This window comes from Pan troglodytes, chromosome 8 (assembly GCF_028858775.2).
Source record: "Pan troglodytes isolate AG18354 chromosome 8, NHGRI_mPanTro3-v2.0_pri, whole genome shotgun sequence".
In the NCBI taxonomy this organism is placed as follows: Eukaryota; Metazoa; Chordata; class Mammalia; order Primates; family Hominidae; genus Pan; species Pan troglodytes.
Window position 1 is genome coordinate 146,161,838 of NC_072406.2, and position 26,839 is coordinate 146,188,676.

Genomic DNA, 26,839 nt, shown 5'->3' on the forward strand with positions numbered 1-26,839 from the left:
TGAGCCCCTTGCCTCACACCGGCCCCTCCCACGCTGAGAGAGGTCAGCGTGAGCCCTTGCCTCACACCGGCCCCTCCCACGCTGAGAGAGGTCAGCGTGAGCCCCTTGCCTCACACCGGCCCCTCCCACGCTGAGAGAGGTCAGCGTGAGCCCTTGCCTCACACCGGCCCCTCCCACGCTGAGAGAGGTCAGCGTGAGCCCCTTGCCTCACACCGGCCCCTCCCACGCTGAGAGAGGTCAGCGTGAGCCCTTGCCTCACACCGGCCCCTCCCACGCTGAGAGAGGTCAGCGTGAGCCCCTTGCCTCACACCGGCCCCTCCCACGCTGAGAGAGGTCAGCGTGAGCCCTTGCCTCACACCGGCCCCTCCCACGCTGAGAGAGGTCAGCGTGAGCCCCTTGCCTCACACCGGCCCCTCCCACGCTGAGAGAGGTCAGCGTGAGCCCTTGCCTCACACCGGCCCCTCCCACGCTGAGAGAGGTCAGCGTGAGCCCCTTGCCTCACACCGGCCCCTCCCACGCTGAGAGAGGTCAGTGTGAGCCCTTGCCTCACACCGGCCCCTCCCACGCTGAGAGAGGTCAGCGTGAGCCCCTTGCCTCACACCGGCCCCTCCCACGCTGAGAGAGGTCAGTGTGAGCCCTTGCCTCACACCGGCCCCTCCCACGCTGAGAGAGGTCAGCGTGAGCCCCTGCCTCAACAGGCCACCGTGAGGGAGGAGCAGGGTCGCACGCGGGCTGCTGGGAGGCAGGCAGGGACTTGGGCCTGGGAGGTCGCGGTGGGGCGAGAGCTGGGCCTGGAGACACCCCTCTGAGGGAACGGCGGGGCCTACAGACTCTGTTCTCCAGCCGGAGCTGGGACTGTTCAGGTACTGGGAGGCGGGATGTGGGTCTGAAGAGCTTGGTTGCCGAAACTTCGGGGTCTACAAACGCAGGCGGGAGCTGAGCCAAAAGAGCTTGTTTCCTGGGAGGCGGGAGATGCAGCCAGGAGAAACAGCTGTGCCTGCAGAGGCCGCCATGTGGGAGGCGGAGGCCGGGCCTCCTCAAATCGGCCTCTCCAGACCCACTTGCAGCCTCCCGGCGTCCTCCCCGGGCCCAGCTCTTCCTCCCGGCTGTGTCTCCAGGCCTGACTCTGGCCTCCCAACACCGTCTTTGGACTCAGCTCCTGCCCAGCTCCCAGCGGCCCTGGTAGGCCCACCACTTCCCCAAGCCAAGCTCCCCAGGCCCAGCTCAGGCCTCACGGTGGCCTCTCCAGGCTCAGCTCCTGCCCTCCGATGGCAAGGTCGGTGGGCTCCTCTAGGCCCAGCTTGGGCCTCCCGGCGGCCTCTGCAGGCCCAAATCGTCCTGAAGTCGGCCTCTCCAGGCCCAGCTCCGGCCTCCCGGCGGCCTCTGCAGGCCCAAGTCGTCGTCAAGTCGGCCTGGAATTGGGCCTGGAAGAGCAGCAAGTCGGCCTTCCCGGGCCCAGCTCCGTCCTCTCGGCGGCCTCTCCAGGTGCAAAACTTCCTCGAGTCAGCCTCTCCAGGCCCAGCTCCTCCTGCCTCCCAGTGGCCTCTTTCAGCCCAGACCAGCTCATGGCTCTTGGCGGCCTTCCCAGGCCCCGCTTTTGACTTTTGGTGGCCTCTTCAGGCCCAGAAGTTGACCTCCAGTGGGCCTTTGCAGGCCCGGCCTCCTGCCTCTCGAAGGCCTGCATGGGCCTGGACTCACAGCAGACTCACAGCGGACTCTCCATGCCCAGCTAGCTCTTGCCTCATTGCGGCCTCCCGAGTCCAAAGCTCCTGCCTCTCGGCCGCTTCGGCAGGCCCAGCTCCCGCCTGCCAGCGGCCTCTTTAGGCCCAGCTCATTCCTCACAACGGCCTTCCCAGGCCCCGTTTTTCCCTTCCGGCAGCCTCTTGGCCTCTAATTTGTTTATCTTTTGTGTATAAATCCCAAAATATTGAATTTTGGAATATTTCCACCATTATGTAAATATTTTGGTAGGTGATTTATTTGGGGTGAGTTTCTGCACCAAGCCCGAATTTTTTATTTTATTTTACTTATTATTTGGTGTTAAACAGGTTTAATGACGGTCACGGCAACTTTTTGGCACAATGAAAAATATCGCCCATGATCAACGTGTTCTGTTCTGGGGAAGGGGGCAAAGGCAGGGTGAATCACTTTCTTAAAAAGTATAGCTCAAGGTGGGAGTGCAGAGGGAATGGGGAGAAAACCCTCCCGCTGCCTGTGTCGAAGTGCAGGAGCCCCCACCCCCATACTCACCTGAGTCCAGCCCCCCTCTGCCCCCCGGGTGGCTCAGCCCAGCTCCTGCCTAGGAAAGCCTTAGTGTTGGGAGGGACCCTGATGACTGAGGAGCCTGGTAGCTCCAGGTCGCCCACACTTTCAGGTCTCTTGCCCCAGAAGGTGGCAGGATCCATTGGGAGGAAACAGGTCGCCTTGGAAGGCGTCCGTGGGTCCCCATCCCCAGGGGTAGGGGCCACAGGGGGCCCGCTCTGCTGCCTTGACCATACTCCTGGGCTTTGAAGGATCCTGGGCCCAGTAAGAAGGAGGTGGGTGCCAAGGTTGAGGAGGAAGCATCCGAGTATGTGTAGGGGGAGGACAGGGTGGGACCATAGACTTTGCCAAAAGCTGCAGGTGGATCGGGGGACCCTGGGGGCTCAGGATCCAGCAAGGGGCGGCAGGAGTAAAGGAGGAAGGAATGACAGGTGCAGGTACCTTCCCACCAAAGCCCTTGTTGCCCTCTGGCTCCTCCCCAGAGTTGTCCCCACTCTCAAGTCAGTCACCCACTCCTTGAACTTGAGATCAGTGTCAGTGGTGCTAAAGCCATCATCAGCAATGACATCATCACCCCCTCCTCCTCATGGATGACCGTGTGCTCCTCGTCACTCGCTATGTCCTCACTGGCCATGTGCTGGGAATGAGCATCTCAAGTGGGCAGCAGCAGGGCTGCCCACTGGTCACCTCCCTCACCAGGGGCTGCAAAGTGGCCTGGAGCTTCATACTGAGTAGAAGGCTTTGGGCCAGAGTATGATGCAGTGCCAGACACCACCTGTGTCAGTTCCTGTAGTGCCTGACGGTCTATTTCCCTGCCGTCCAGGCTGTGTACCCCCCTGTGGGAGAAGGCTTGGGCCAGGCTGAGCCAGGTTCCCTGACTGTGTGCAGCCGTTCTGCCCCACAGAAGCTGCTCCTTGGTATCCGAGCTCTGGAGTGTTTAGGCTGCAACTGACAGGAGTTCAGAGGACACCCCAGGGGCAGTGGCAGTGCCCGTCTCTGATATGCTCCGCTCCCACGAGCCCTTGTTACACTCCTGCTAGCCCCTGGCTTGTGGGCTTGGCCTCTGAGCTGGACTTCTTTCGGTCCTTGTTGCAAGTGGGCCACCTTCACCTGGAAGGCCAGGTCGTGGTATTTCTGCGTCTCATTGGGCCCCAGGGTGTACCACCGCTCGCTCAGCATCTGGCTGACGGTCCGGATATCCTGGTTGGAGTGACCCTGGTGCGCCCTGCCAGGGCCTGGTGCCGCTTGCTGAAGATCATGACCGCCACTCATGGGCCACCGGATGTGGTCCTTGTCCCATTTGTTGGGGCTGCGTCCATCCTTCTCAGAAGATGAGTCCTGTTCCTTGCGCAGGGCACTGAGGGACTGGGCCTGACATCATCTGAGTGGTAGAGGCAACTGGGTGTCAGGAGACATGATGGAGAGGAAAGCATCATCATGGTCATTCTCTGTCTCACTGTCCAGCAGGGACTCCCCTGAGGGGCCCAGGGCTCCTCCTCCATGGTGGGAGGTGAGCTTTTACCAGGTTCCACCACCCCCAAAGTGTGTGGGGTTGCGGGCCCTGGGCTTTCAGGGCAGGTGGCTCCAGGGGGCTGCCCAGGGTCAACACTCCCTGTCCCACCTGGTGGATGCTCATGAGCAACAGCTGCCAACTTGGCAGGTTGTTTTCTCTGGTTGGAGGCCACTGAGTGACTGGCAGGTTGCTGGGCCTCGTGTGGCTGCAGGGAGGGGTGAGGAAGGGGATGGAGTACCAGGGGAACATGGCCACAGAGTGACCTTCCACATTCCTCCACACGAACATGCTGACGCCACGGGAGGCCTCACTGAACGCAGGCCTGGGGGCCGAGTACTTGGTCCGGGCGGGGGGTTCCTGGCAGGCGCTCACACCTCGCCCCCTCCTCAGCCAAGGTGGCTTGGGCCCAGAGAAGGGGGGGTTGGAGAGGAGCAGAAGGCCAGGCCTCAAGTTTTGTTTTTTTTGTTTTTTTGTTTTTGAAATGTAGTTTGACTCTTGTCACCCAGGCTGGAGTGCAGTGGCACGATCTCAGTGGCCTTCATACCTGGCTAATTTTTTGTATTTTTACTGGAGGTGGGGTTTTGCCATGTTGGCCAGGCTGGTCTTGACCTCCCGACCTCAGGTGATCCACCCACCTCAGCCTCCCAAAATGGGATTACAGGCATGAGCCACTGCTCCCAACTTCATTCATGTTTACTTGAAAAACTCCGTTAAGCATTTTTTTAAGGTAGACCTAGTGGTCCTGAATGCCCTCAGCTTTGTTTGTCGAGGAAGCACGTTATTTCTTTTTTCTTTCTGAAGGACAGCTTTGTCAGACATAGTATTAGTTGCTGGCAGTTTTTTTCTTTCAGCACTTTGAATGTATTACTCGAGTCTGTCCTGACCTGCAAAGTTTCTTTAACTTTTGACTATTTGATTATATTGTGACTTGGTGAGTATCTATTTGGTTTGAACCTCTTTAGGAATCTTTAAGCTTCATGGATTTAGATGTCTAAATCTTTCCCATGATTTAGGCAGTTTTCAGCCATTCTTTAAATAAGCTTTCTTCTCCTTTCTCTACTTTCCTTCCCAAACTCCCATAACCTGACAATGGTTTGCCTAATGGTGTCTTGTTGGCTTTCTTTTCTCTGTCTTTTTTTCTTTTTCTTTTTCTTTTTTTTTTTTTTTTTTGAGACAGAGTCATGCTCTGTCACCCAGGCTGGAGTGCAATGTGTGGTCTCGGCTCACTAGGGTTAGGGTTAGGGTTTTAGGGTTGTTAGGGTTAGGGTTTTAGGGTTGTTAGGGTTAGGGTTTTAGGGTTGTTAGGGTTAGGGTTAGGGTTTTAGGGTTGTTAGGGTTAGGGTTAGGGTTTTAGGGTTGTTAGGGTAAGGGTTAGGGTTTTAGGGTTGTTAGGGTTAGGGTTTAGGGTTAGGGTTAGGGATAGGGTTAGGGTTAGGGTTTAGGGTTAGGGTTCGGGTTCGGGTTCCGGTTAGGCTTAGGGTTTAGGGTTAGGGTTAGGGTTATTGGTTAAAGTTAGGGTTAGGGTTCGGGTTAGGGGTTAGGGTTTAGGGTTAAGGTTAGGGTTATTGGTTAGGGTTAGGGTTCGGGTTTGGGTTCTGGTTGAGGTTGGGGTTTGGGTTCGGGTTCGGGTTAGGGTTAGGGTTAGGGTCAGGGGTTAGGGGTTAGGGGTTAGGGTTTGGGGTTAGGGGTTAGGGTTAGGGTTAGGGTTTTTGGTTAGGGTTTGGGTTCGGGTTGGGGTTGTGGTTTGGGTTAGGGTTAGGGTTAGGGTTAGGGTTTGGTGTTAGCGTTAGGGGTTAGTGGTTAGGGTTAGTGTAGGGGTTAGGAGTTAGGGGTTAGGGTTAGGGTTTTGTGTTAGGTTTAGGGTTAGGGAAGGGTTAGGGTTAGGGTTAAGGTTAGGGTAAAGGCGTTAGGGTTAGGGTTAGATTACAATTTCTAACCTGTTTTATTTTGTTTTTTTTCTGAGACAGGGTCTCCCTCTGTTGTCCAAGGCTGGAGTGTAGTAGTGCTATCGCAGCTGACTGCAGCCTCAACCTTCCAGGCTGAAGCGATCCTCCTACCTCACCCTCCCACGTGGCTGAGACTACAGGTGCTTGACACTATGCCCAACTAATATTTGGAATTTTCGTATACGTGGATTCCAGAGGGGTGACAGCGAAACGTGAGTAAGCATGGATTTTGGTATATGCAGAGATGGGGTGCTGGAACTGATTCTGTATACTGAGGGACGACGACTGTATATGTTTTTACAATTACGCTGTAGGATACATTCTGTTGCATAGCCTTGAAAATAATCATTTTTAATTGAGTGGAATAATAATAATAATATTGCTAAAAGTAGCAGCTGGCCAGGTGTGGTGGCTCACACTGGTAATCGCAACACTTTGGGAGGCTGAGGCGGGAGGATGGCTTGAGGCCAAGAGTTTGCGATAGGCCTTGGAAACGCAGGGGGAGTCACCGTCCCTACAGAAAAATACATGAATTAGCCTAGTGTGGTGGCATGTTCCTGTAGTCCCAGCTACTTGGGAGGCTGAGGTGGGAGGATCGCTTGAGCCCAGGGAGGCTGAGACTGCAGTGAGTCATGATCAGGCCTCTGCACTCCAGCCTGGGTGACAGAGTGAGACCCTGTCTCAAAACAACAGAAAAGTAGCCGCTAACGTCAACTGAACTTTTATACCAGGTGCCTATTGATACCATAGTTTAATTTCTTAGAACTGTTTCTTATTTCACTTACCAACTCTGTCTTCAGTTACTCCCAGATTTCTACTGTGTGTGTCCAGATGACCTTTTGTTTAGATTGAATTGTCTCCCCAGAAGTAAGATTACTGTGAGTCATGGTGAATGGACATTCTCATTACCCTTGATGTAAGTTGACAGGGTTTTGAGTGCCTCCCAGCTATAATCTTAGCACTTTGGGAGGCCAAGAGAGGAGGATTGCTTGAGGCCAAGAGTTGGAGGAGGCAGTATGGCAGTATGGTGAGACCCTGTCTCCACTATTTTAAAAAATTGACAGGCTTTACCCTGGAAGGCTTATACACAATTTCAACACCCCTCGTAGTATAAGAAAGTGCCCATTTCACTGCACCTTTGCCAGCACAGGGTATTATAATTTAGTAAGTCATTTTTTGTTTGATTATTTTAAATAGATAAAAGACCTCATGTTACTTTACTTGTCACATTTCAACATCTTTCCTTAGCTTATTAGCTCTATCTCTTCTCTGTCTGTAAATGGTTGTTGTTGTTGTTTTGTTCTTTGAGACAGGGTCTTGCTCTGTCACCAGGCTGGACTGTAGCGGCATAATCATGCCTCGCTGCAGCCTTGACCTCCCAGGCTCAAACTTCAGCATTCCGAGTAGCTGGGACTACAAGTGTGCACCACCACTCCCAGCTAACTTTTTTTCATTTTTTTTTTGGATAGAGACAGGGTCTCACTGTGTTGTCCAGACCGGTCTCTAGCTCCTGGCCTTAAGCAATCTTCCTGCATTAGCTTCTCAAATGGCTGGAATTTCAGGCATGAGCCACCATGCCTGGCCTGGGCTAGTCCCATATTCTCTAGAGTTCTCTTTACTTTGTGCTAGCCAATCTCTCATTGTGCTGTTCACCTGTTATAATGAATAATTCTCTGTATTAAATTTTACCACTTTAAACTTTTGAGTGGTTTATGCTTCCTGATTGGACTCTGACTAATATGTTAGGAAGGGTCCCAGGAGGTAAACCCACACAGATGGGATTTGGGCATAGGTTTGGTTTCCCAGGGGGCAGTGCTGAGCTCTTTGCCAGTGGGAAATGGGATGCTGGTGATTTCCAGTAGGTGACCTCACAGTGACTCAAGCTACCACTTACTGCTGATTGTGACAAAATGCCAGCTGAGGCACATGCCTTGGGAGCTAAGTGGTTTCTGCCCTTGACCACTGTGAAGACTGTTTTGGGAAGGGTCGCTTTGGATGCACTTGAGCAGGGGTCCCCAACCCCTGAGCCATGGAGCCGTAAGGAGCCACACAGCAGGAGGTGAGTGGTGTCCAGTGAGGGAGTGAGGGAAGCTTCGTCTGTATTTACAGCCACTCCCCTTTGCTCACATTCCCGCCTGAGCTCCGCCTTCTCAGATGAGCAGCAGCATTAGATTCTCACAGGAGAACGCACCCTGTTGTGAACCGGGTATGTGAGGGATCTAGGTTGCGCTGTCCTTATGAGAATCTAATACCTATTGATCTGTCACTTTCTCCCATCACGCTCAGGTGGGACCATCCAGTTTCAGGAAAACAAGCTTAACACGCCCACTGATTCGACATTATGGTGAGTTCTATAATTATTTTATTATATATTACAGTGTAATAATGGAAATAAAGTGCCTAATAAATGTAAATGTGCTTACATCTTTTGGCCCAGCTCCTACCTCCCGGCAGCCTCTCCAGGCCCAGAACTTTCTCCAGTCAGTCTCTACAGACCAAGCTCCTGACTCACAATGGCCTATTTAGGCCCATACCCTACGTCACGGCAGTCTCCGCAGATGAGGCTACTGCCTCACAACAGCCTCCACAGGCACAGCTCCATCGTTACAATGGCCTCTTTAGACCCAGCTCCTGCCTCCCAGCCTTCTCTCCAGGCCCTGAACTTTCTCCGTAAGTTGAGGTAGCTGGGACTGTAGGTATACATGACGATACTTGGGTAATTTTTAAATTGTTTTGTAGACATGGGGTCTCACTTTGTTGGCCAGGCTGGTTTCAAACTAATGGCCTCAAGTGACCCTTCCACCCCTGCCTCCCATCCTCGAGGTATTTGCCACCACAAGGAGCACTTGTTCAATTTTCTAAAAAAAAAATTTCTAAAGTAAGGCTGTGGGATGATGGCAGGAAGATAAAAGAAAAACAGAAGAATAAGTTAAAGTGACTTATTCACACATATTCTTTTGGCAGCAAGAAGAACTTTTAGTATATACATTCCTTACAAACAAACAAAGGGCAGGTAAACAATGTTGTATAGGAACTTCAACACACACTGTACAGTATTCCCACTTTGCTGACATAAGTTACGGAAATTTCGTAGTTTACTTGAGTGTCGCTACCAGTATTTTGCTTCTCTGATGATTTTTATCAACTTCCTCATCTGTTAACTTCTCTCCAAGGTATGTCATGTCACGACATACTGCCGCTGCACGAACATGGCCAGTGTCTTCCTATTCAACATGTAGAATGCTTTCCTAATTTCTCTTTTTACTCTCTGTCTTTGTGTTCTGCATTTTCCTTACTTTTATTGTCAGAAACTCCAGAAAGTCAATCGTACTAATTTATCACGATTTGCTTTATTAATTTATACTTTGCTTATATGGAATTTTGCCCAGCAGACCTCATTACAGTTTCTAACCTGTTTTATTTATTTATTTATTTTCCGAGACAGGGTCTCCCTCTGTTGTCCAAGGCTGGAGTGTAGTAGCGCTATCGCAGCTGACTGCAGCCTCAACCTTCCAGGCTGAAGCGATCCTCCCACCTCAACCTCCCACGTGGCTGAGACTACAGGTGCTTGCCACTATGCCCAACTAATATTTGGAATTTTCGTATACGTGGATTCCAGAGGGGTGACAGCGTAACGTGAGTAAGCATGGATTTTGGTATATGCAGAGATGGGGTGCTGGAACTGATTCTGTATACTGAGGGATGACGACTGTATATGTTTTTACAATTACGCTGTAGGATACATACTGTTGCATAGCCTTGAAAATAATCATTTTTAATTGAGTGGAATAATAATAATAATATTGCTAAAAGTAGCAGCTGGCCAGGTGTGGTGGCTCACACTGGTAATCGCAACACTTTGGGAGGCTGAGGCGGGAGGATGGCTTGAGGCCAAGAGTTTGCGATAGGCCTTGGAAACGCAGGGGGAGTCACCATCCCTACAGAAAAACACATGAATTAGCCTAGTGTGGTGGCATGTTCCTGTAGTCCCAGCTACTTGGGAGGCTGAGGTGGGAGGATCACTTGAGCCCAGGGAGGCTGAGACTGCAGTGAGTCATGATCAGGCCTCTGCACTCCAGCCTGGGTGACAGAGTGAGACCCTGTCTCAAAACAACAAAAAAGTAGCAGCTAACATCAACTGACCTTTTACCAGGTGCCTACCGATACCATAGTTTAATTTCTTAGAACTGTTTCTTATTTCACTTACCAACTCTGTCTTCAGTTACTCCCAGATTTCTACTGTGTGTGTACAGATGATCTTTTGTTTGGATTGAATTGTCTCCCCAGAAGTAAGATTACTGTGAGTCATGGTGAATGGACATTCTCATTACCTTTGATGTAAATTGACAGGGTTTTGGGTGCCTCCCAGGTATAATCTTAGCACTTTGGGAGGCTAAGAGAGGAGGATTGCTTGAGGCCAAGAGTTGGAGGAGGCAGTATGGCAGTATGGTGAGACCCTGTCTCCATTATTTTAAAAAATTGACAGGCTTTACCCTGGAAGGCTTATACACAATTTAAACACCCCTCATAGTATAAGAAAGTGCCCATTTCACTGCACCTTTGCCAGCACAGGGTATTATAATTTAGTAAGTCATTTTTTGTTTGATTATTTTAAATAGACAAAAGACCTCATGTTACTCTACTTGTCACATTTCAACGTCTTTCCTCAGCTTATTAGCTCTATTTCTTTTCTGTCTGTAAATGGTTGTTGTTGTTTTGTTCTTGGAGACAGGGTCTTGCTCTGTCACCAGGCTGGACTGTAGTGGCATAATCATGCCTCACTGCAGCCTTGACCTCCCAGGCTCAAACTTCAGCATTCCGAGTAGCTGGGACTACAAGTGTGCACCACCACTCCCAGCTAACTTTTTTCTTCTTTTGGATAGAGACAGGGTCTCACTGTGTTGTCCAGACCGGTCTCTAGCTCCTGGCCTTAAGCAATCCTCCTGCATTAGCTTCTCAAATGGCTGGAATTTCAGGCATGAGCCACCATGCCTGGCCTGGGCTAGTCCCATATTCTCTAGAGTTCTCTTTACTTTGTGCTAGCCAATCTCTCATTATGCTGTTCACCTGTTATAATGAATAATTCTCCATATTAAATTTTACCACTTTAAACTTTTGAGTGGTTTATGCTTCCTGATTGGACTCTGACTAATATGTTAGGAAGGGTCCCAGGAGGTAAACCCACACAGATGGGATTTGGGCATAGGTTTGGTTTCCCAGGGGGCAGTGCTGAGCTCTTTGCCAGTGGGAAATGGGATGCTGGTGATTTCCAGTAGGTGACCTCACAGTGACTCAAGCTACCTCTTACTGTTGATTGTGATGAAATGCCAGCTGAGGCACATGCCTTGGGAGCTAAGTGGTTGCTGCCCTTGACCACTGTGAAGACTGTTTTGGGAAGGGTCGCTTTGGATGCACTTGAGCAGGGGTCCCCAACCCCTGAGCCATGGAGCCGTAGGCAGCCACACAGCAGGAGGTGAGTGGTGTCGAGTGAGGGAGTGAGGGAAGCTTCGTCTGTATTTACAGCCACTCCCCTTTGCTCACATTCCCGCCTGAGCTCCGCCTTCTCAGATGAGCAGCAGCATTAGATTCTCATAGGAGAACGCACCCTGTTGTGAACCGTGCATGTGAGGGATCTAGGTTGCGCTGTCCTTATGAGAATCTAATACCTATTGATCTGTCACTTTCTCCCATCACGCTCAGGTGGGACCATCCAGTTTCAGGAAAACAAGCTTAACACGCCCACTGATTCGACATTATGGTGAGTTCTATAATTATTTTATTATATATGGGATATATAATAAATATATATATTTATTATATATATTAATATGTTAAATATATTAATATATGAAATATATTATTATATATTGTAATAATGGAAATAAAGTCCCTAATAAATGTAAATGTGCTTAAATCTTTTGGCCCAGCTCCTACCTCCCGGCAGCCTCTCCAGGCCCAGAACTTTCTCCAGTCAACCTCTACAGACCAAGCTCATGACTCACAATGGCCTATTTAGGCCCATACCCTACGTCACGGCAGTCTCCGCAGATGAGGCTGCTGCCTCACAACAGCCTCCACAGGCACAGCTCCATCGGATATGGGATATATCCAATATCCACAGCCCACAGCTTCCTCAAGCCAAGCTCCCCAGGCCCAGGTCAGGCCTCACGGTGGCCTCTCCAGGATGAGCTCCTGCCCTCCGATGGCACCTGCAGGCCCCAAATGGTCTCCGGTCGGTGGGCTCCTCCACGCCAAGCTTGGGCCTCCCGGCGACCTCTGCAGGCCCAAGTTGTCCTGAAGTTGGCATCTCCCGGCCGTGCCTCCCAGCAAGTAAGCAAGCTCTTTTGGCTCAACTCCTGCCCAGCTCCCAACCGCCTTTGTGGGCCCCGAACTTTCTCCAGCCAAGTTCTTCGGGCCTAATTCCTGCCGCCCGGTGGCCTGTACGGGCCCAGCAATGGTTGGAGAACAGCCTATGCAGGTCCCGCTCTTGCCTCCCAGGGGCCTCTCCAGGCCCAGCTCTTGACCCCACGGCAGCCTCTCAGGGCCAAGTCCCTGCCTGCCTCCCAGCAGCCCGCGTGCGGCCCAGCTCCTCCCTCACGGTGGCCTGTTGATGCCCATGCCTCTGGTACCCTGCCCAGAGGCATGAGCCCCTGCCTCACACCGGCCCCTCCCACGCTGAGAGAGGTCAGCGTGAGCCCTTGCCTCACACCGGCCCCTCCCATGCTGAGAGAGGTCAGAGTGAGCCCCATGCCTCACACCGGCCCCTCCCATGCTGAGAGAGGTCAGCGTGAGCCCTTGCCTCACACCGGCCCCTCCCACGCTGAGAGAGGTCAGCGTGAACCCCTTGCCTCACACCGGCCCCTCCCACGCTGAGAGAGGTCGTGAGCCCTTGCCTCACACCAGCCCCTCCCATGCTGAGAGAGGTCAGAGTGAGCCCCATGCCTCACACCGGCCCCTCCCACGCTGAGAGACGTCAGCGTGAGCCCTTGCCTCATACCTTCCCCTCCCACGCTGAGAGAGGTCAGCGTGAGCCCTTGCCTCACACCGGCCCCTCCCACACTGAGAGAAGTCAGAGTGAGCCCCATGCCTCACACCGGCCCCTCCCAGGCTGAGAGAGGTCAGCGTGAGCCCTTGCCTCACACCGGCCCCTCCCACGCTGAGAGAGGTCAGCGTGAGCCCCTTGCCTCACACCGGCCCCTCCCACGCTGAGAGAGGTCAGCGTGAGCCCTTGCCTCACACCGGCCCCTCCCTCGCTGAGAGAGGTCAGCGTGAGCCCTTGCCTCACACCGGCCCCTCCCACGCTGAGAGAGGTCAGCGTGAGCCCTTGCCTCACACCGGCCCCTCCCACGCTGAGAGAGGTCAGAGTGAGCCCCATGCCTCACACCGGCCCCTCCCACGCTGAGAGAGGTCAGCGTGAGCCCTTGCCTCACACCGGCCCCTCCCACGCTGAGACAGGTCACAGTGAGCCCCATGCCTCACACCGGCCCCTCCCACGCTGAGAGAGGTCAGCGTGAGCCCTTGCCTCACACCGGCCCCTCCCACGCTGAGAGAGGTCAGAGTGAGCCCCATGCCTCACACCGGCCCCTCCCACGCTGAGAGAGGTCAGCGTGAGCCCTTGCCTCACACCGGCCCCTCCCACGCTGAGAGAGGTCAGAGTGAGCCCCATGCCTCACACCGGCCCCTCCCACACTGAGAGAGGTCAGCGTGAGCCCCATGCCTCACACCGGCCCCTCCCACGCTGAGAGAGGTCAGCGTGAGCCCTTGCCTCACACCGGCCCCTCTCACGCTGAGAGAGGTCAGAGTGAGCCCCATGCCCCACACCGGCCCCTCCCACGCTGAGAGAGGTCAGCGTGAGCCCTTGCCTCACACCGGCCCCTCCCACGCTGAGAGAGGTCAGCGTGAGCCCTTGCCTCACACCGGCCCCTCCCTGGCTGACAGAGGTCAGCCTGGGCCCCATGCCTCACACCGGCCCCTCCCACAGTGAGAGAGGTCAGCATGAGCCCTTGCCTCACACCGGCCCCTCCCACGCTGAGAGAGGTCAGCGTGAGCCCTTGCCTCACACCGGCCCCTCCCACGCTGAGAGAGGTCAGAGTGAGCCCCATGCCTCACACCGGCCCCTCCCACGCTGAGAGAGGTCAGCGTGAGCCCCATGCCTCACACCGGCCCCTCCCACGGTGAGAGAGGTCAGCGTGAGCCCTTGCCTCACACCGGCCCCTCTCACGCTGAGAGAGGTCAGCGTGAGCCCCATGCCTCACACCGGCCCCTCCCACGCTGAGAGAGGTCAGCGTGAGCCCTTGCCTCACACCGGCCCCTCCCACGCTGAGAGAGGTCAGCGTGAGCCCTTGCCTCACACCGGCCCCTCCCTCGCTGACAGAGGTCAGCGTGAGCCCCTTGCCTCACACCGGCCCCTCCCACGCTGAGAGAGGTCAGCGTGAGCCCTTGCCTCACACCGGCCCCTCCCACGCTGAGAGAGGTCAGCGCGAGCCCCTTGCCTCACACCGGCCCCTCCCACGCTGAGAGAGGTCAGCGTGAGCCCTTGCCTCACACCGGCCCCTCCCACGCTGAGAGAGGTCAGCGTGAGCCCCTTGCCTCACACCGGCCCCTCCCACGCTGAGAGAGGTCAGCGTGAGCCCTTGCCTCACACCGGCCCCTCCCACGCTGAGAGAGGTCAGCGTGAGCCCCTTGCCTCACACCGGCCCCTCCCACGCTGAGAGAGGTCAGCGTGAGCCCTTGCCTCACACCGGCCCCTCCCACGCTGAGAGAGGTCAGCGTGAGCCCCTTGCCTCACACCGGCCCCTCCCACGCTGAGAGAGGTCAGCGTGAGCCCTTGCCTCACACCGGCCCCTCCCACGCTGAGAGAGGTCAGCGTGAGCCCCTTGCCTCACACCGGCCCCTCCCACGCTGAGAGAGGTCAGCGTGAGCCCTTGCCTCACACCGGCCCCTCCCACGCTGAGAGAGGTCAGCGTGAGCCCCTTGCCTCACACCGGCCCCTCCCACGCTGAGAGAGGTCAGCGTGAGCCCTTGCCTCACACCGGCCCCTCCCACGCTGAGAGAGGTCAGCGTGAGCCCCTTGCCTCACACCGGCCCCTCCCACGCTGAGAGAGGTCAGTGTGAGCCCTTGCCTCACACCGGCCCCTCCCACGCTGAGAGAGGTCAGCGTGAGCCCCTTGCCTCACACCGGCCCCTCCCACGCTGAGAGAGGTCAGTGTGAGCCCTTGCCTCACACCGGCCCCTCCCACGCTGAGAGAGGTCAGCGTGAGCCCCTGCCTCAACAGGCCACCGTGAGGGAGGAGCAGGGTCGCACGCGGGCTGCTGGGAGGCAGGCAGGGACTTGGGCCTGGGAGGTCGCGGTGGGGCGAGAGCTGGGCCTGGAGACACCCCTCTGAGGGAACGGCGGGGCCTACAGACTCTGTTCTCCAGCCGGAGCTGGGACTGTTCAGGTACTGGGAGGCGGGATGTGGGTCTGAAGAGCTTGGTTGCCGAAACTTCGGGGTCTACAAACGCAGGCGGGAGCTGAGCCAAAAGAGCTTGTTTCCTGGGAGGCGGGAGATGCAGCCAGGAGAAACAGCTGTGCCTGCAGAGGCCGCCATGTGGGAGGCGGAGGCCGGGCCTCCTCAAATCGGCCTCTCCAGACCCACTTGCAGCCTCCCGGCGTCCTCCCCGGGCCCAGCTCTTCCTCCCGGCTGTGTCTCCAGGCCTGACTCTGGCCTCCCAACACCGTCTTTGGACTCAGCTCCTGCCCAGCTCCCAGCGGCCCTGGTAGGCCCACCACTTCCCCAAGCCAAGCTCCCCAGGCCCAGCTCAGGCCTCACGGTGGCCTCTCCAGGCTCAGCTCCTGCCCTCCGATGGCAAGGTCGGTGGGCTCCTCTAGGCCCAGCTTGGGCCTCCCGGCGGCCTCTGCAGGCCCAAATCGTCCTGAAGTCGGCCTCTCCAGGCCCAGCTCCGGCCTCCCGGCGGCCTCTGCAGGCCCAAGTCGTCGTCAAGTCGGCCTGGAATTGGGCCTGGAAGAGCAGCAAGTCGGCCTTCCCGGGCCCAGCTCCGTCCTCTCGGCGGCCTCTCCAGGTGCAAAACTTCCTCGAGTCAGCCTCTCCAGGCCCAGCTCCTCCTGCCTCCCAGTGGCCTCTTTCAGCCCAGACCAGCTCATGGCTCTTGGCGGCCTTCCCAGGCCCCGCTTTTGACTTTTGGTGGCCTCTTCAGGCCCAGAAGTTGACCTCCAGTGGGCCTTTGCAGGCCCGGCCTCCTGCCTCTCGAAGGCCTGCATGGGCCTGGACTCACAGCAGACTCACAGCGGACTCTCCATGCCCAGCTAGCTCTTGCCTCATTGCGGCCTCCCGAGTCCAAAGCTCCTGCCTCTCGGCCGCTTCGGCAGGCCCAGCTCCCGCCTGCCAGCGGCCTCTTTAGGCCCAGCTCATTCCTCACAACGGCCTTCCCAGGCCCCGTTTTTCCCTTCCGGCAGCCTCTTGGCCTCTAATTTGTTTATCTTTTGTGTATAAATCCCAAAATATTGAATTTTGGAATATTTCCACCATTATGTAAATATTTTGGTAGGTGATTTATTTGGGGTGAGTTTCTGCACCAAGCCCGAATTTTTTATTTTATTTTACTTATTATTTGGTGTTAAACAGGTTTAATGACGGTCACGGCAACTTTTTGGCACAATGAAAAATATCGCCCATGATCAACGTGTTCTGTTCTGGGGAAGGGGGCAAAGGCAGGGTGAATCACTTTCTTAAAAAGTATAGCTCAAGGTGGGAGTGCAGAGGGAATGGGGAGAAAACCCTCCCGCTGCCTGTGTCGAAGTGCAGGAGCCCCCACCCCCATACTCACCTGAGTCCAGCCCCCCTCTGCCCCCCGGGTGGCTCAGCCCAGCTCCTGCCTAGGAAAGCCTTAGTGTTGGGAGGGACCCTGATGACTGAGGAGCCTGGTAGCTCCAGGTCGCCCACACTTTCAGGTCTCTTGCCCCAGAAGGTGGCAGGATCCATTGGGAGGAAACAGGTCGCCTTGGAAGGCGTCCGTGGGTCCCCATCCCCAGGGGTAGGGGCCACAGGGGGCCCGCTCTGCTGCCTTGACCATACTCCTGGGCTTTGAAGGATCCTGGGCCCAGTAAGAAGGAGGTGGGTGCCAAGGTTGAGGAGGAAGCATCCGAGTATGTGTAGGGGGAGGACAGGGTGGGACCATAGACTTTGCCAAAAGCTGCAGGTGGATCGGGGGACCCTGGGGGCTCAGGATCCAGCAAGGGGCGGCAGGAGTAAAGGAGGAAGGAATGACAGGTGCAGGTACCTTCCCACCAAAGCCCTTGTTGCCCTCTGGCTCCTCCCCAGAGTTGTCCCCACTCTCAAGTCAGTCACCCACTCCTTGAACTTGAGATCAGTGTCAGTGGTGCTAAAGCCATCATCAGCAATGACATCATCACCCCCTCCTCCTCATGGATGACCGTGTGCTCCTCGTCACTCGCTATGTCCTCACTGGCCATGTGCTGGGAATGAGCATCTCAAGTGGGCAGCAGCAGGGCTGCCCACTGGTCACCTCCCTCACCAGGGGCTGCAAAGTGGCCTGGAGCTTCATACTGAGTAGAAGGCTTTGGGCCAGAGTATGATGCAGTGCCAGACACCACCTGTGTCAGTTCCTGTAGTGCCTGACGGTCTATTTCCCTGCCGTCCAGGCTGTGTACCCCCCTGTGGGAGAAGGCTTGGGCCAGGCTGAGCCAGGTTCCCTGACTGTGTGCAGCCGTTCTGCCCCACAGAAGCTGCTCCTTGGTATCCGAGCTCTGGAGTGTTTAGGCTGCAACTGACAGGAGTTCAGAGGACACCCCAGGGGCAGCGGCAGTGCCCGTCTCTGATATGCTCCGCTCCCACGAGCCCTTGTTACACTCCTGCTAGCCCCTGGCTTGTGGGCTTGGCCTCTGAGCTGGACTTCTTTCGGTCCTTGTTGCAAGTGGGCCACCTTCACCTGGAAGGCCAGGTCGTGGTATTTCTGCGTCTCATTGGGCCCCAGGGTGTACCACCGCTCGCTCAGCATCTGGCTGACGGTCCGGATATCCTGGTTGGAGTGACCCTGGTGCGCCCTGCCAGGGCCTGGTGCCGCTTGCTGAAGATCATGACCGCCACTCATGGGCCACCGGATGTGGTCCTTGTCCCATTTGTTGGGGCTGCGTCCATCCTTCTCAGAAGATGAGTCCTGTTCCTTGCGCAGGGCACTGAGGGACTGGGCCTGACATCATCTGAGTGGTAGAGGCAACTGGGTGTCAGGAGACATGATGGAGAGGAAAGCATCATCATGGTCATTCTCTGTCTCACTGTCCAGCAGGGACTCCCCTGAGGGGCCCAGGGCTCCTCCTCCATGGTGGGAGGTGAGCTTTTACCAGGTTCCACCACCCCCAAAGTGTGTGGGGTTGCGGGCCCTGGGCTTTCAGGGCAGGTGGCTCCAGGGGGCTGCCCAGGGTCAACACTCCCTGTCCCACCTGGTGGATGCTCATGAGCAACAGCTGCCAACTTGGCAGGTTGTTTTCTCTGGTTGGAGGCCACTGAGTGACTGGCAGGTTGCTGGGCCTCGTGTGGCTGCAGGGAGGGGTGAGGAAGGGGATGGAGTACCAGGGGAACATGGCCACAGAGTGACCTTCCACATTCCTCCACACGAACATGCTGACGCCACGGGAGGCCTCACTGAACGCAGGCCTGGGGGCCGAGTACTTGGTCCGGGCGGGGGGTTCCTGGCAGGCGCTCACACCTCGCCCCCTCCTCAGCCAAGGTGGCTTGGGCCCAGAGAAGGGGGGGTTGGAGAGGAGCAGAAGGCCAGGCCTCAAGTTTTGTTTTTTTTGTTTTTTTGTTTTTGAAATGTAGTTTGACTCTTGTCACCCAGGCTGGAGTGCAGTGGCACGATCTCAGTGGCCTTCATACCTGGCTAATTTTTTGTATTTTTACTGGAGGTGGGGTTTTGCCATGTTGGCCAGGCTGGTCTTGACCTCCCGACCTCAGGTGATCCACCCACCTCAGCCTCCCAAAATGGGATTACAGGCATGAGCCACTGCTCCCAACTTCATTCATGTTTACTTGAAAAACTCCGTTAAGCATTTTTTTAAGGTAGACCTAGTGGTCCTGAATGCCCTCAGCTTTGTTTGTCGAGGAAGCACGTTATTTCTTTTTTCTTTCTGAAGGACAGCTTTGTCAGACATAGTATTAGTTGCTGGCAGTTTTTTTCTTTCAGCACTTTGAATGTATTACTCGAGTCTGTCCTGACCTGCAAAGTTTCTTTAACTTTTGACTATTTGATTATATTGTGACTTGGTGAGTATCTATTTGGTTTGAACCTCTTTAGGAATCTTTAAGCTTCATGGATTTAGATGTCTAAATCTTTCCCATGATTTAGGCAGTTTTCAGCCATTCTTTAAATAAGCTTTCTTCTCCTTTCTCTACTTTCCTTCCCAAACTCCCATAACCTGACAATGGTTTGCCTAATGGTGTCTTGTTGGCTTTCTTTTCTCTGTCTTTTTTTCTTTTTCTTTTTCTTTTTTTTTTTTTTTTTGAGACAGAGTCATGCTCTGTCACCCAGGCTGGAGTGCAATGTGTGGTCTCGGCTCACTAGGGTTAGGGTTAGGGTTTTAGGGTTGTTAGGGTTAGGGTTTTAGGGTTGTTAGGGTTAGGGTTTTAGGGTTGTTAGGGTTAGGGTTAGGGTTTTAGGGTTGTTAGGGTTAGGGTTAGGGTTTTAGGGTTGTTAGGGTAAGGGTTAGGGTTTTAGGGTTGTTAGGGTTAGGGTTTAGGGTTAGGGTTAGGGATAGGGTTAGGGTTAGGGTTTAGGGTTAGGGTTCGGGTTCGGGTTCCGGTTAGGCTTAGGGTTTAGGGTTAGGGTTAGGGTTATTGGTTAAAGTTAGGGTTAGGGTTCGGGTTAGGGGTTAGGGTTTAGGGTTAAGGTTAGGGTTATTGGTTAGGGTTAGGGTTCGGGTTTGGGTTCTGGTTGAGGTTGGGGTTTGGGTTCGGGTTCGGGTTAGGGTTAGGGTTAGGGTCAGGGGTTAGGGGTTAGGGGTTAGGGTTTGGGGTTAGGGTTTAGGGTTAGGGTTAGGGTTTTTGGTTAGGGTTTGGGTTCGGGTTGGGGTTGTGGTTTGGGTTAGGGTTAGGGTTAGGGTTTGGTGTTAGCGTTAGGGGTTAGTGGTTAGGGTTAGTGTAGGGGTTAGGAGTTAGGGGTTAGGGTTAGGGTTTTGTGTTAGGTTTAGGGTTAGGGAAGGGTTAGGGTTAGGGTTAAGGTTAGGGTAAAGGCGTTAGGGTTAGGGTTAGATTACAATTTCTAACCTGTTTTATTTTGTTTTTTTTCTGAGACAGGGTCTCCCTCTGTTGTCCAAGGCTGGAGTGTAGTAGTGCTATCGCAGCTGACTGCAGCCTCAACCTTCCAGGCTGAAGCGATCCTCCTACCTCACCCTCCCACGTGGCTGAGACTACAGGTGCTTGACACTATGCCCAACTAATATTTGGAATTTTCGTATACGTGGATTCCAGAGGGGTGACAGCGAAACGTGAGTAAGCATGGATTTTGGTATATGCAGAGATGGGGTGCTGGAACTGATTCTGTATACTGAGGGACGACGACTGTATATGTTTTTACAATTACGCTGTAGGATACATTCTGTTGCATAGCCTTGAAAATAATCATTTTTAATTGAGTGGAATAATAATAATAATATTGCTAAAAGTAGCAGCTGGCCAGGTGTGGTGGCTCACACTGGTAATCGCAACACTTTGGGAGGCTGAGGCGGGAGGATGGCTTGAGGCCAAGAGTTTGCGATAGGCCTTGGAAACGCAGGGGGAGTCACCGTCCCTACAGAAAAATACATGAATTAGCCTAGTGTGGTGGCATGTTCCTGTAGTCCCAGCTACTTGGGAGGCTGAGGTGGGAGGATCGCTTGAGCCCAGGGAGGCTGAGACTGCAGTGAGTCATGATCAGGCCTCTGCACTCCAGCCTGGGTGACAGAGTGAGACCCTGTCTCAAAACAACAGAAAAGTAGCCGCTAACGTCAACTGAACTTTTATACCAGGTGCCTATTGATACCATAGTTTAATTTCTTAGAACTGTTTCTTATTTCACTTACCAACTCTGTCTTCAGTTACTCCCAGATTTCTACTGTGTGTGTCCAGATGACCTTTTGTTTAGATTGAATTGTCTCCCCAGAAGTAAGATTACTGTGAGTCATGGTGAATGGACATTCTCATTACCCTTGATGTAAGTTGACAGGGTTTTGAGTGCCTCCCAGCTATAATCTTAGCACTTTGGGAGGCCAAGAGAGGAGGATTGCTTGAGGCCAAGAGTTGGAGGAGGCAGTATGGCAGTATGGTGAGACCCTGTCTCCACTATTTTAAAAAATTGACAGGCTTTACCCTGGAAGGCTTATACACAATTTCAACACCCCTCGTAGTATAAGAAAGTGCCCATTTCACTGCACCTTTGCCAGCACAGGGTATTATAATTTAGTAAGTCATTTTTTGTTTGATTATTTTAAATAGATAAAAGACCTCATGTTACTTTACTTGTCACATTTCAACATCTTTCCTTAGCTTATTAGCTCTATCTCTTCTCTGTCTGTAAATGGTTGTTGTTGTTGTTTTGTTCTTTGAGACAGGGTCTTGCTCTGTCACCAGGCTGGACTGTAGCGGCATAATCATGCCTCGCTGCAGCCTTGACCTCCCAGGCTCAAACTTCAGCATTCCGAGTAGCTGGGACTACAAGTGTGCACCACCACTCCCAGCTAACTTTTTTTCATTTTTTTTTTGGATAGAGACAGGGTCTCACTGTGTTGTCCAGACCGGTCTCTAGCTCCTGGCCTTAAGCAATCTTCCTGCATTAGCTTCTCAAATGGCTGGAATTTCAGGCATGAGCCACCATGCCTGGCCTGGGCTAGTCCCATATTCTCTAGAGTTCTCTTTACTTTGTGCTAGCCAATCTCTCATTGTGCTGTTCACCTGTTATAATGAATAATTCTCTGTATTAAATTTTACCACTTTAAACTTTTGAGTGGTTTATGCTTCCTGATTGGACTCTGACTAATATGTTAGGAAGGGTCCCAGGAGGTAAACCCACACAGATGGGATTTGGGCATAGGTTTGGTTTCCCAGGGGGCAGTGCTGAGCTCTTTGCCAGTGGGAAATGGGATGCTGGTGATTTCCAGTAGGTGACCTCACAGTGACTCAAGCTACCACTTACTGCTGATTGTGACAAAATGCCAGCTGAGGCACATGCCTTGGGAGCTAAGTGGTTTCTGCCCTTGACCACTGTGAAGACTGTTTTGGGAAGGGTCGCTTTGGATGCACTTGAGCAGGGGTCCCCAACCCCTGAGCCATGGAGCCGTAAGGAGCCACACAGCAGGAGGTGAGTGGTGTCCAGTGAGGGAGTGAGGGAAGCTTCGTCTGTATTTACAGCCACTCCCCTTTGCTCACATTCCCGCCTGAGCTCCGCCTTCTCAGATGAGCAGCAGCATTAGATTCTCACAGGAGAACGCACCCTGTTGTGAACCGGGTATGTGAGGGATCTAGGTTGCGCTGTCCTTATGAGAATCTAATACCTATTGATCTGTCACTTTCTCCCATCACGCTCAGGTGGGACCATCCAGTTTCAGGAAAACAAGCTTAACACGCCCACTGATTCGACATTATGGTGAGTTCTATAATTATTTTATTATATATTACAGTGTAATAATGGAAATAAAGTGCCTAATAAATGTAAATGTGCTTACATCTTTTGGCCCAGCTCCTACCTCCCGGCAGCCTCTCCAGGCCCAGAACTTTCTCCAGTCAGTCTCTACAGACCAAGCTCCTGACTCACAATGGCCTATTTAGGCCCATACCCTACGTCACGGCAGTCTCCGCAGATGAGGCTACTGCCTCACAACAGCCTCCACAGGCACAGCTCCATCGTTACAATGGCCTCTTTAGACCCAGCTCCTGCCTCCCAGCCTTCTCTCCAGGCCCTGAACTTTCTCCGTAAGTTGAGGTAGCTGGGACTGTAGGTATACATGACGATACTTGGGTAATTTTTAAATTGTTTTGTAGACATGGGGTCTCACTTTGTTGGCCAGGCTGGTTTCAAACTAATGGCCTCAAGTGACCCTTCCACCCCTGCCTCCCATCCTCGAGGTATTTGCCACCACAAGGAGCACTTGTTCAATTTTCTAAAAAAAAAATTTCTAAAGTAAGGCTGTGGGATGATGGCAGGAAGATAAAAGAAAAACAGAAGAATAAGTTAAAGTGACTTATTCACACATATTCTTTTGGCAGCAAGAAGAACTTTTAGTATATACATTCCTTACAAACAAACAAAGGGCAGGTAAACAATGTTGTATAGGAACTTCAACACACACTGTACAGTATTCCCACTTTGCTGACATAAGTTACGGAAATTTCGTAGTTTACTTGAGTGTCGCTACCAGTGTTTTGCTTCTCTGATGATTTTTATCAACTTCCTCATCTGTTAACTTCTCTCCAAGGTATGTCATGTCACGACATACTGCCGCTGCACGAACATGGCCAGTGTCTTCCTATTCAACATGTAGAATGCTTTCCTAATTTCTCTTTTTACTCTCTGTCTTTGTGTTCTGCATTTTCCTTACTTTTATTGTCAGAAACTCCAGAAAGTCAATCGTACTAATTTATCACGATTTGCTTTATTAATTTATACTTTGCTTATATGGAATTTTGCCCAGCAGACCTCATTACAGTTTCTAACCTGTTTTATTTATTTATTTATTTTCCGAGACAGGGTCTCCCTCTGTTGTCCAAGGCTGGAGTGTAGTAGCGCTATCGCAGCTGACTGCAGCCTCAACCTTCCAGGCTGAAGCGATCCTCCCACCTCAACCTCCCACGTGGCTGAGACTACAGGTGCTTGCCACTATGCCCAACTAATATTTGGAATTTTCGTATACGTGGATTCCAGAGGGGTGACAGCGTAACGTGAGTAAGCATGGATTTTGGTATATGCAGAGATGGGGTGCTGGAACTGATTCTGTATACTGAGGGATGACGACTGTATATGTTTTTACAATTACGCTGTAGGATACATACTGTTGCATAGCCTTGAAAATAATCATTTTTAATTGAGTGGAATAATAATAATAATATTGCTAAAAGTAGCAGCTGGCCAGGTGTGGTGGCTCACACTGGTAATCGCAACACTTTGGGAGGCTGAGGCGGGAGGATGGCTTGAGGCCAAGAGTTTGCGATAGGCCTTGGAAACAAAGGGGGAGTCACCATCCCTACAGAAAAACACATGAATTAGCCTAGTGTGGTGGCATGTTCCTGTAGTCCCAGCTACTTGGGAGGCTGAGGTGGGAGGATCACTTGAGCCCAGGGAGGCTGAGACTGCAGTGAGTCATGATCAGGCCTCTGCACTCCAGCCTGGGTGACAGAGTGAGACCCTGTCTCAAAACAACAAAAAAGTAGCAGCTAACATCAACTGACCTTTTACCAGGTGCCTACCGATACCATAGTTTAATTTCTTAGAACTGTTTCTTATTTCACTTACCAACTCTGTCTTCAGTTACTCCCAGATTTCTACTGTGTGTGTACAGATGATCTTTTGTTTGGATTGAATTGTCTCCCCAGAAGTAAGATTACTGTGAGTCATGGTGAATGGACATTCTCATTACCTTTGATGTAAATTGACAGGGTTTTGGGTGCCTCCCAGGTATAATCTTAGCACTTTGGGAGGCTAAGAGAGGAGGATTGCTTGAGGCCAAGAGTTGGAGGAGGCAGTATGGCAGTATGGTGAGACCCTGTCTCCATTATTTTAAAAAATTGACAGGCTTTACCCTGGAAGGCTTATACACAATTTAAACACCCCTCATAGTATAAGAAAGTGCCCATTTCACTGCACCTTTGCCAGCACAGGGTATTATAATTTAGTAAGTCATTTTTTGTTTGATTATTTTAAATAGACAAAAGACCTCATGTTACTCTACTTGTCACATTTCAACGTCTTTCCTCAGCTTATTAGCTCTATTTCTTTTCTGTCTGTAAATGGTTGTTGTTGTTTTGTTCTTGGAGACAGGGTCTTGCTCTGTCACCAGGCTGGACTGTAGTGGCATAATCATGCCTCACTGCAGCCTTGACCTCCCAGGCTCAAACTTCAGCATTCCGAGTAGCTGGGACTACAAGTGTGCACCACCACTCCCAGCTAACTTTTTTCTTCTTTTGGATAGAGACAGGGTCTCACTGTGTTGTCCAGACCGGTCTCTAGCTCCTGGCCTTAAGCAATCCTCCTGCATTAGCTTCTCAAATGGCTGGAATTTCAGGCATGAGCCACCATGCCTGGCCTGGGCTAGTCCCATATTCTCTAGAGTTCTCTTTACTTTGTGCTAGCCAATCTCTCATTATGCTGTTCACCTGTTATAATGAATAATTCTCCATATTAAATTTTACCACTTTAAACTTTTGAGTGGTTTATGCTTCCTGATTGGACTCTGACTAATATGTTAGGAAGGGTCCCAGGAGGTAAACCCACACAGATGGGATTTGGGCATAGGTTTGGTTTCCCAGGGGGCAGTGCTGAGCTCTTTGCCAGTGGGAAATGGGATGCTGGTGATTTCCAGTAGGTGACCTCACAGTGACTCAAGCTACCTCTTACTGTTGATTGTGATGAAATGCCAGCTGAGGCACATGCCTTGGGAGCTAAGTGGTTGCTGCCCTTGACCACTGTGAAGACTGTTTTGGGAAGGGTCGCTTTGGATGCACTTGAGCAGGGGTCCCCAACCCCTGAGCCATGGAGCCGTAGGCAGCCACACAGCAGGAGGTGAGTGGTGTCGAGTGAGGGAGTGAGGGAAGCTTCGTCTGTATTTACAGCCACTCCCCTTTGCTCACATTCCCGCCTGAGCTCCGCCTTCTCAGATGAGCAGCAGCATTAGATTCTCATAGGAGAACGCACCCTGTTGTGAACCGTGCATGTGAGGGATCTAGGTTGCGCTGTCCTTATGAGAATCTAATACCTATTGATCTGTCACTTTCTCCCATCACGCTCAGGTGGGACCATCCAGTTTCAGGAAAACAAGCTTAACACGCCCACTGATTCGACATTATGGTGAGTTCTATAATTATTTTATTATATATGGGATATATAATAAATATATATATTTATTATATATATTAATATGTTAAATATATTAATATATGAAATATATTATTATATATTGTAATAATGGAAATAAAGTCCCTAATAAATGTAAATGTGCTTAAATCTTTTGGCCCAGCTCCTACCTCCCGGCAGCCTCTCCAGGCCCAGAACTTTCTCCAGTCAACCTCTACAGACCAAGCTCATGACTCACAATGGCCTATTTAGGCCCATACCCTACGTCACGGCAGTCTCCGCAGATGAGGCTGCTGCCTCACAACAGCCTCCACAGGCACAGCTCCATCGGATATGGGATATATCCAATATCCACAGCCCACAGCTTCCTCAAGCCAAGCTCCCCAGGCCCAGGTCAGGCCTCACGGTGGCCTCTCCAGGATGAGCTCCTGCCCTCCGATGGCACCTGCAGGCCCCAAATGGTCTCCGGTCGGTGGGCTCCTCCACGCCAAGCTTGGGCCTCCCGGCGACCTCTGCAGGCCCAAGTTGTCCTGAAGTTGGCATCTCCCGGCCGTGCCTCCCAGCAAGTAAGCAAGCTCTTTTGGCTCAACTCCTGCCCAGCTCCCAACCGCCTTTGTGGGCCCCGAACTTTCTCCAGCCAAGTTCTTCGGGCCTAATTCCTGCCGCCCGGTGGCCTGTACGGGCCCAGCAATGGTTGGAGAACAGCCTATGCAGGTCCCGCTCTTGCCTCCCAGGGGCCTCTCCAGGCCCAGCTCTTGACCCCACGGCAGCCTCTCAGGGCCAAGTCCCTGCCTGCCTCCCAGCAGCCCGCGTGCGGCCCAGCTCCTCCCTCACGGTGGCCTGTTGATGCCCATGCCTCTGGTACCCTGCCCAGAGGCATGAGCCCCTGCCTCACACCGGCCCCTCCCACGCTGAGAGAGGTCAGCGTGAGCCCTTGCCTCACACCGGCCCCTCCCATGCTGAGAGAGGTCAGAGTGAGCCCCATGCCTCACACCGGCCCCTCCCATGCTGAGAGAGGTCAGCGTGAGCCCTTGCCTCACACCGGCCCCTCCCACGCTGAGAG

General features: G+C 52.9%; 2 protein-coding genes and 1 pseudogene across 2 annotated transcripts; 2 read left to right on the forward strand and 1 right to left on the reverse strand.

Moving 5' to 3' along the window:
• The first annotated feature begins 739 nt into the window (after positions 1 to 739).
• Positions 740 to 1,960, forward strand: LOC134807090 (putative uncharacterized protein FLJ44672). The gene has a single exon (XM_063781230.1). It carries the CDS (start codon positions 973 to 975, stop codon positions 1,822 to 1,824), a length of 852 nt encoding a protein of 283 aa, XP_063637300.1. The 5' UTR covers positions 740 to 972; the 3' UTR covers positions 1,825 to 1,960.
• Positions 1,961 to 15,037: 13,077 nt separating this feature from the next.
• Positions 15,038 to 16,258, forward strand: LOC134807091 (putative uncharacterized protein FLJ44672). The gene has a single exon (XM_063781231.1). The coding sequence runs from the start codon at positions 15,271 to 15,273 to the stop codon at positions 16,120 to 16,122; it is 852 nt and encodes a 283-aa protein (XP_063637301.1). The 5' UTR covers positions 15,038 to 15,270; the 3' UTR covers positions 16,123 to 16,258.
• Positions 16,259 to 16,302: 44 nt separating this feature from the next.
• Positions 16,303 to 21,940, reverse strand: LOC134807052 (protein capicua homolog; annotated as a pseudogene).
• Positions 21,941 to 26,839: the final 4,899 nt, after the last annotated feature.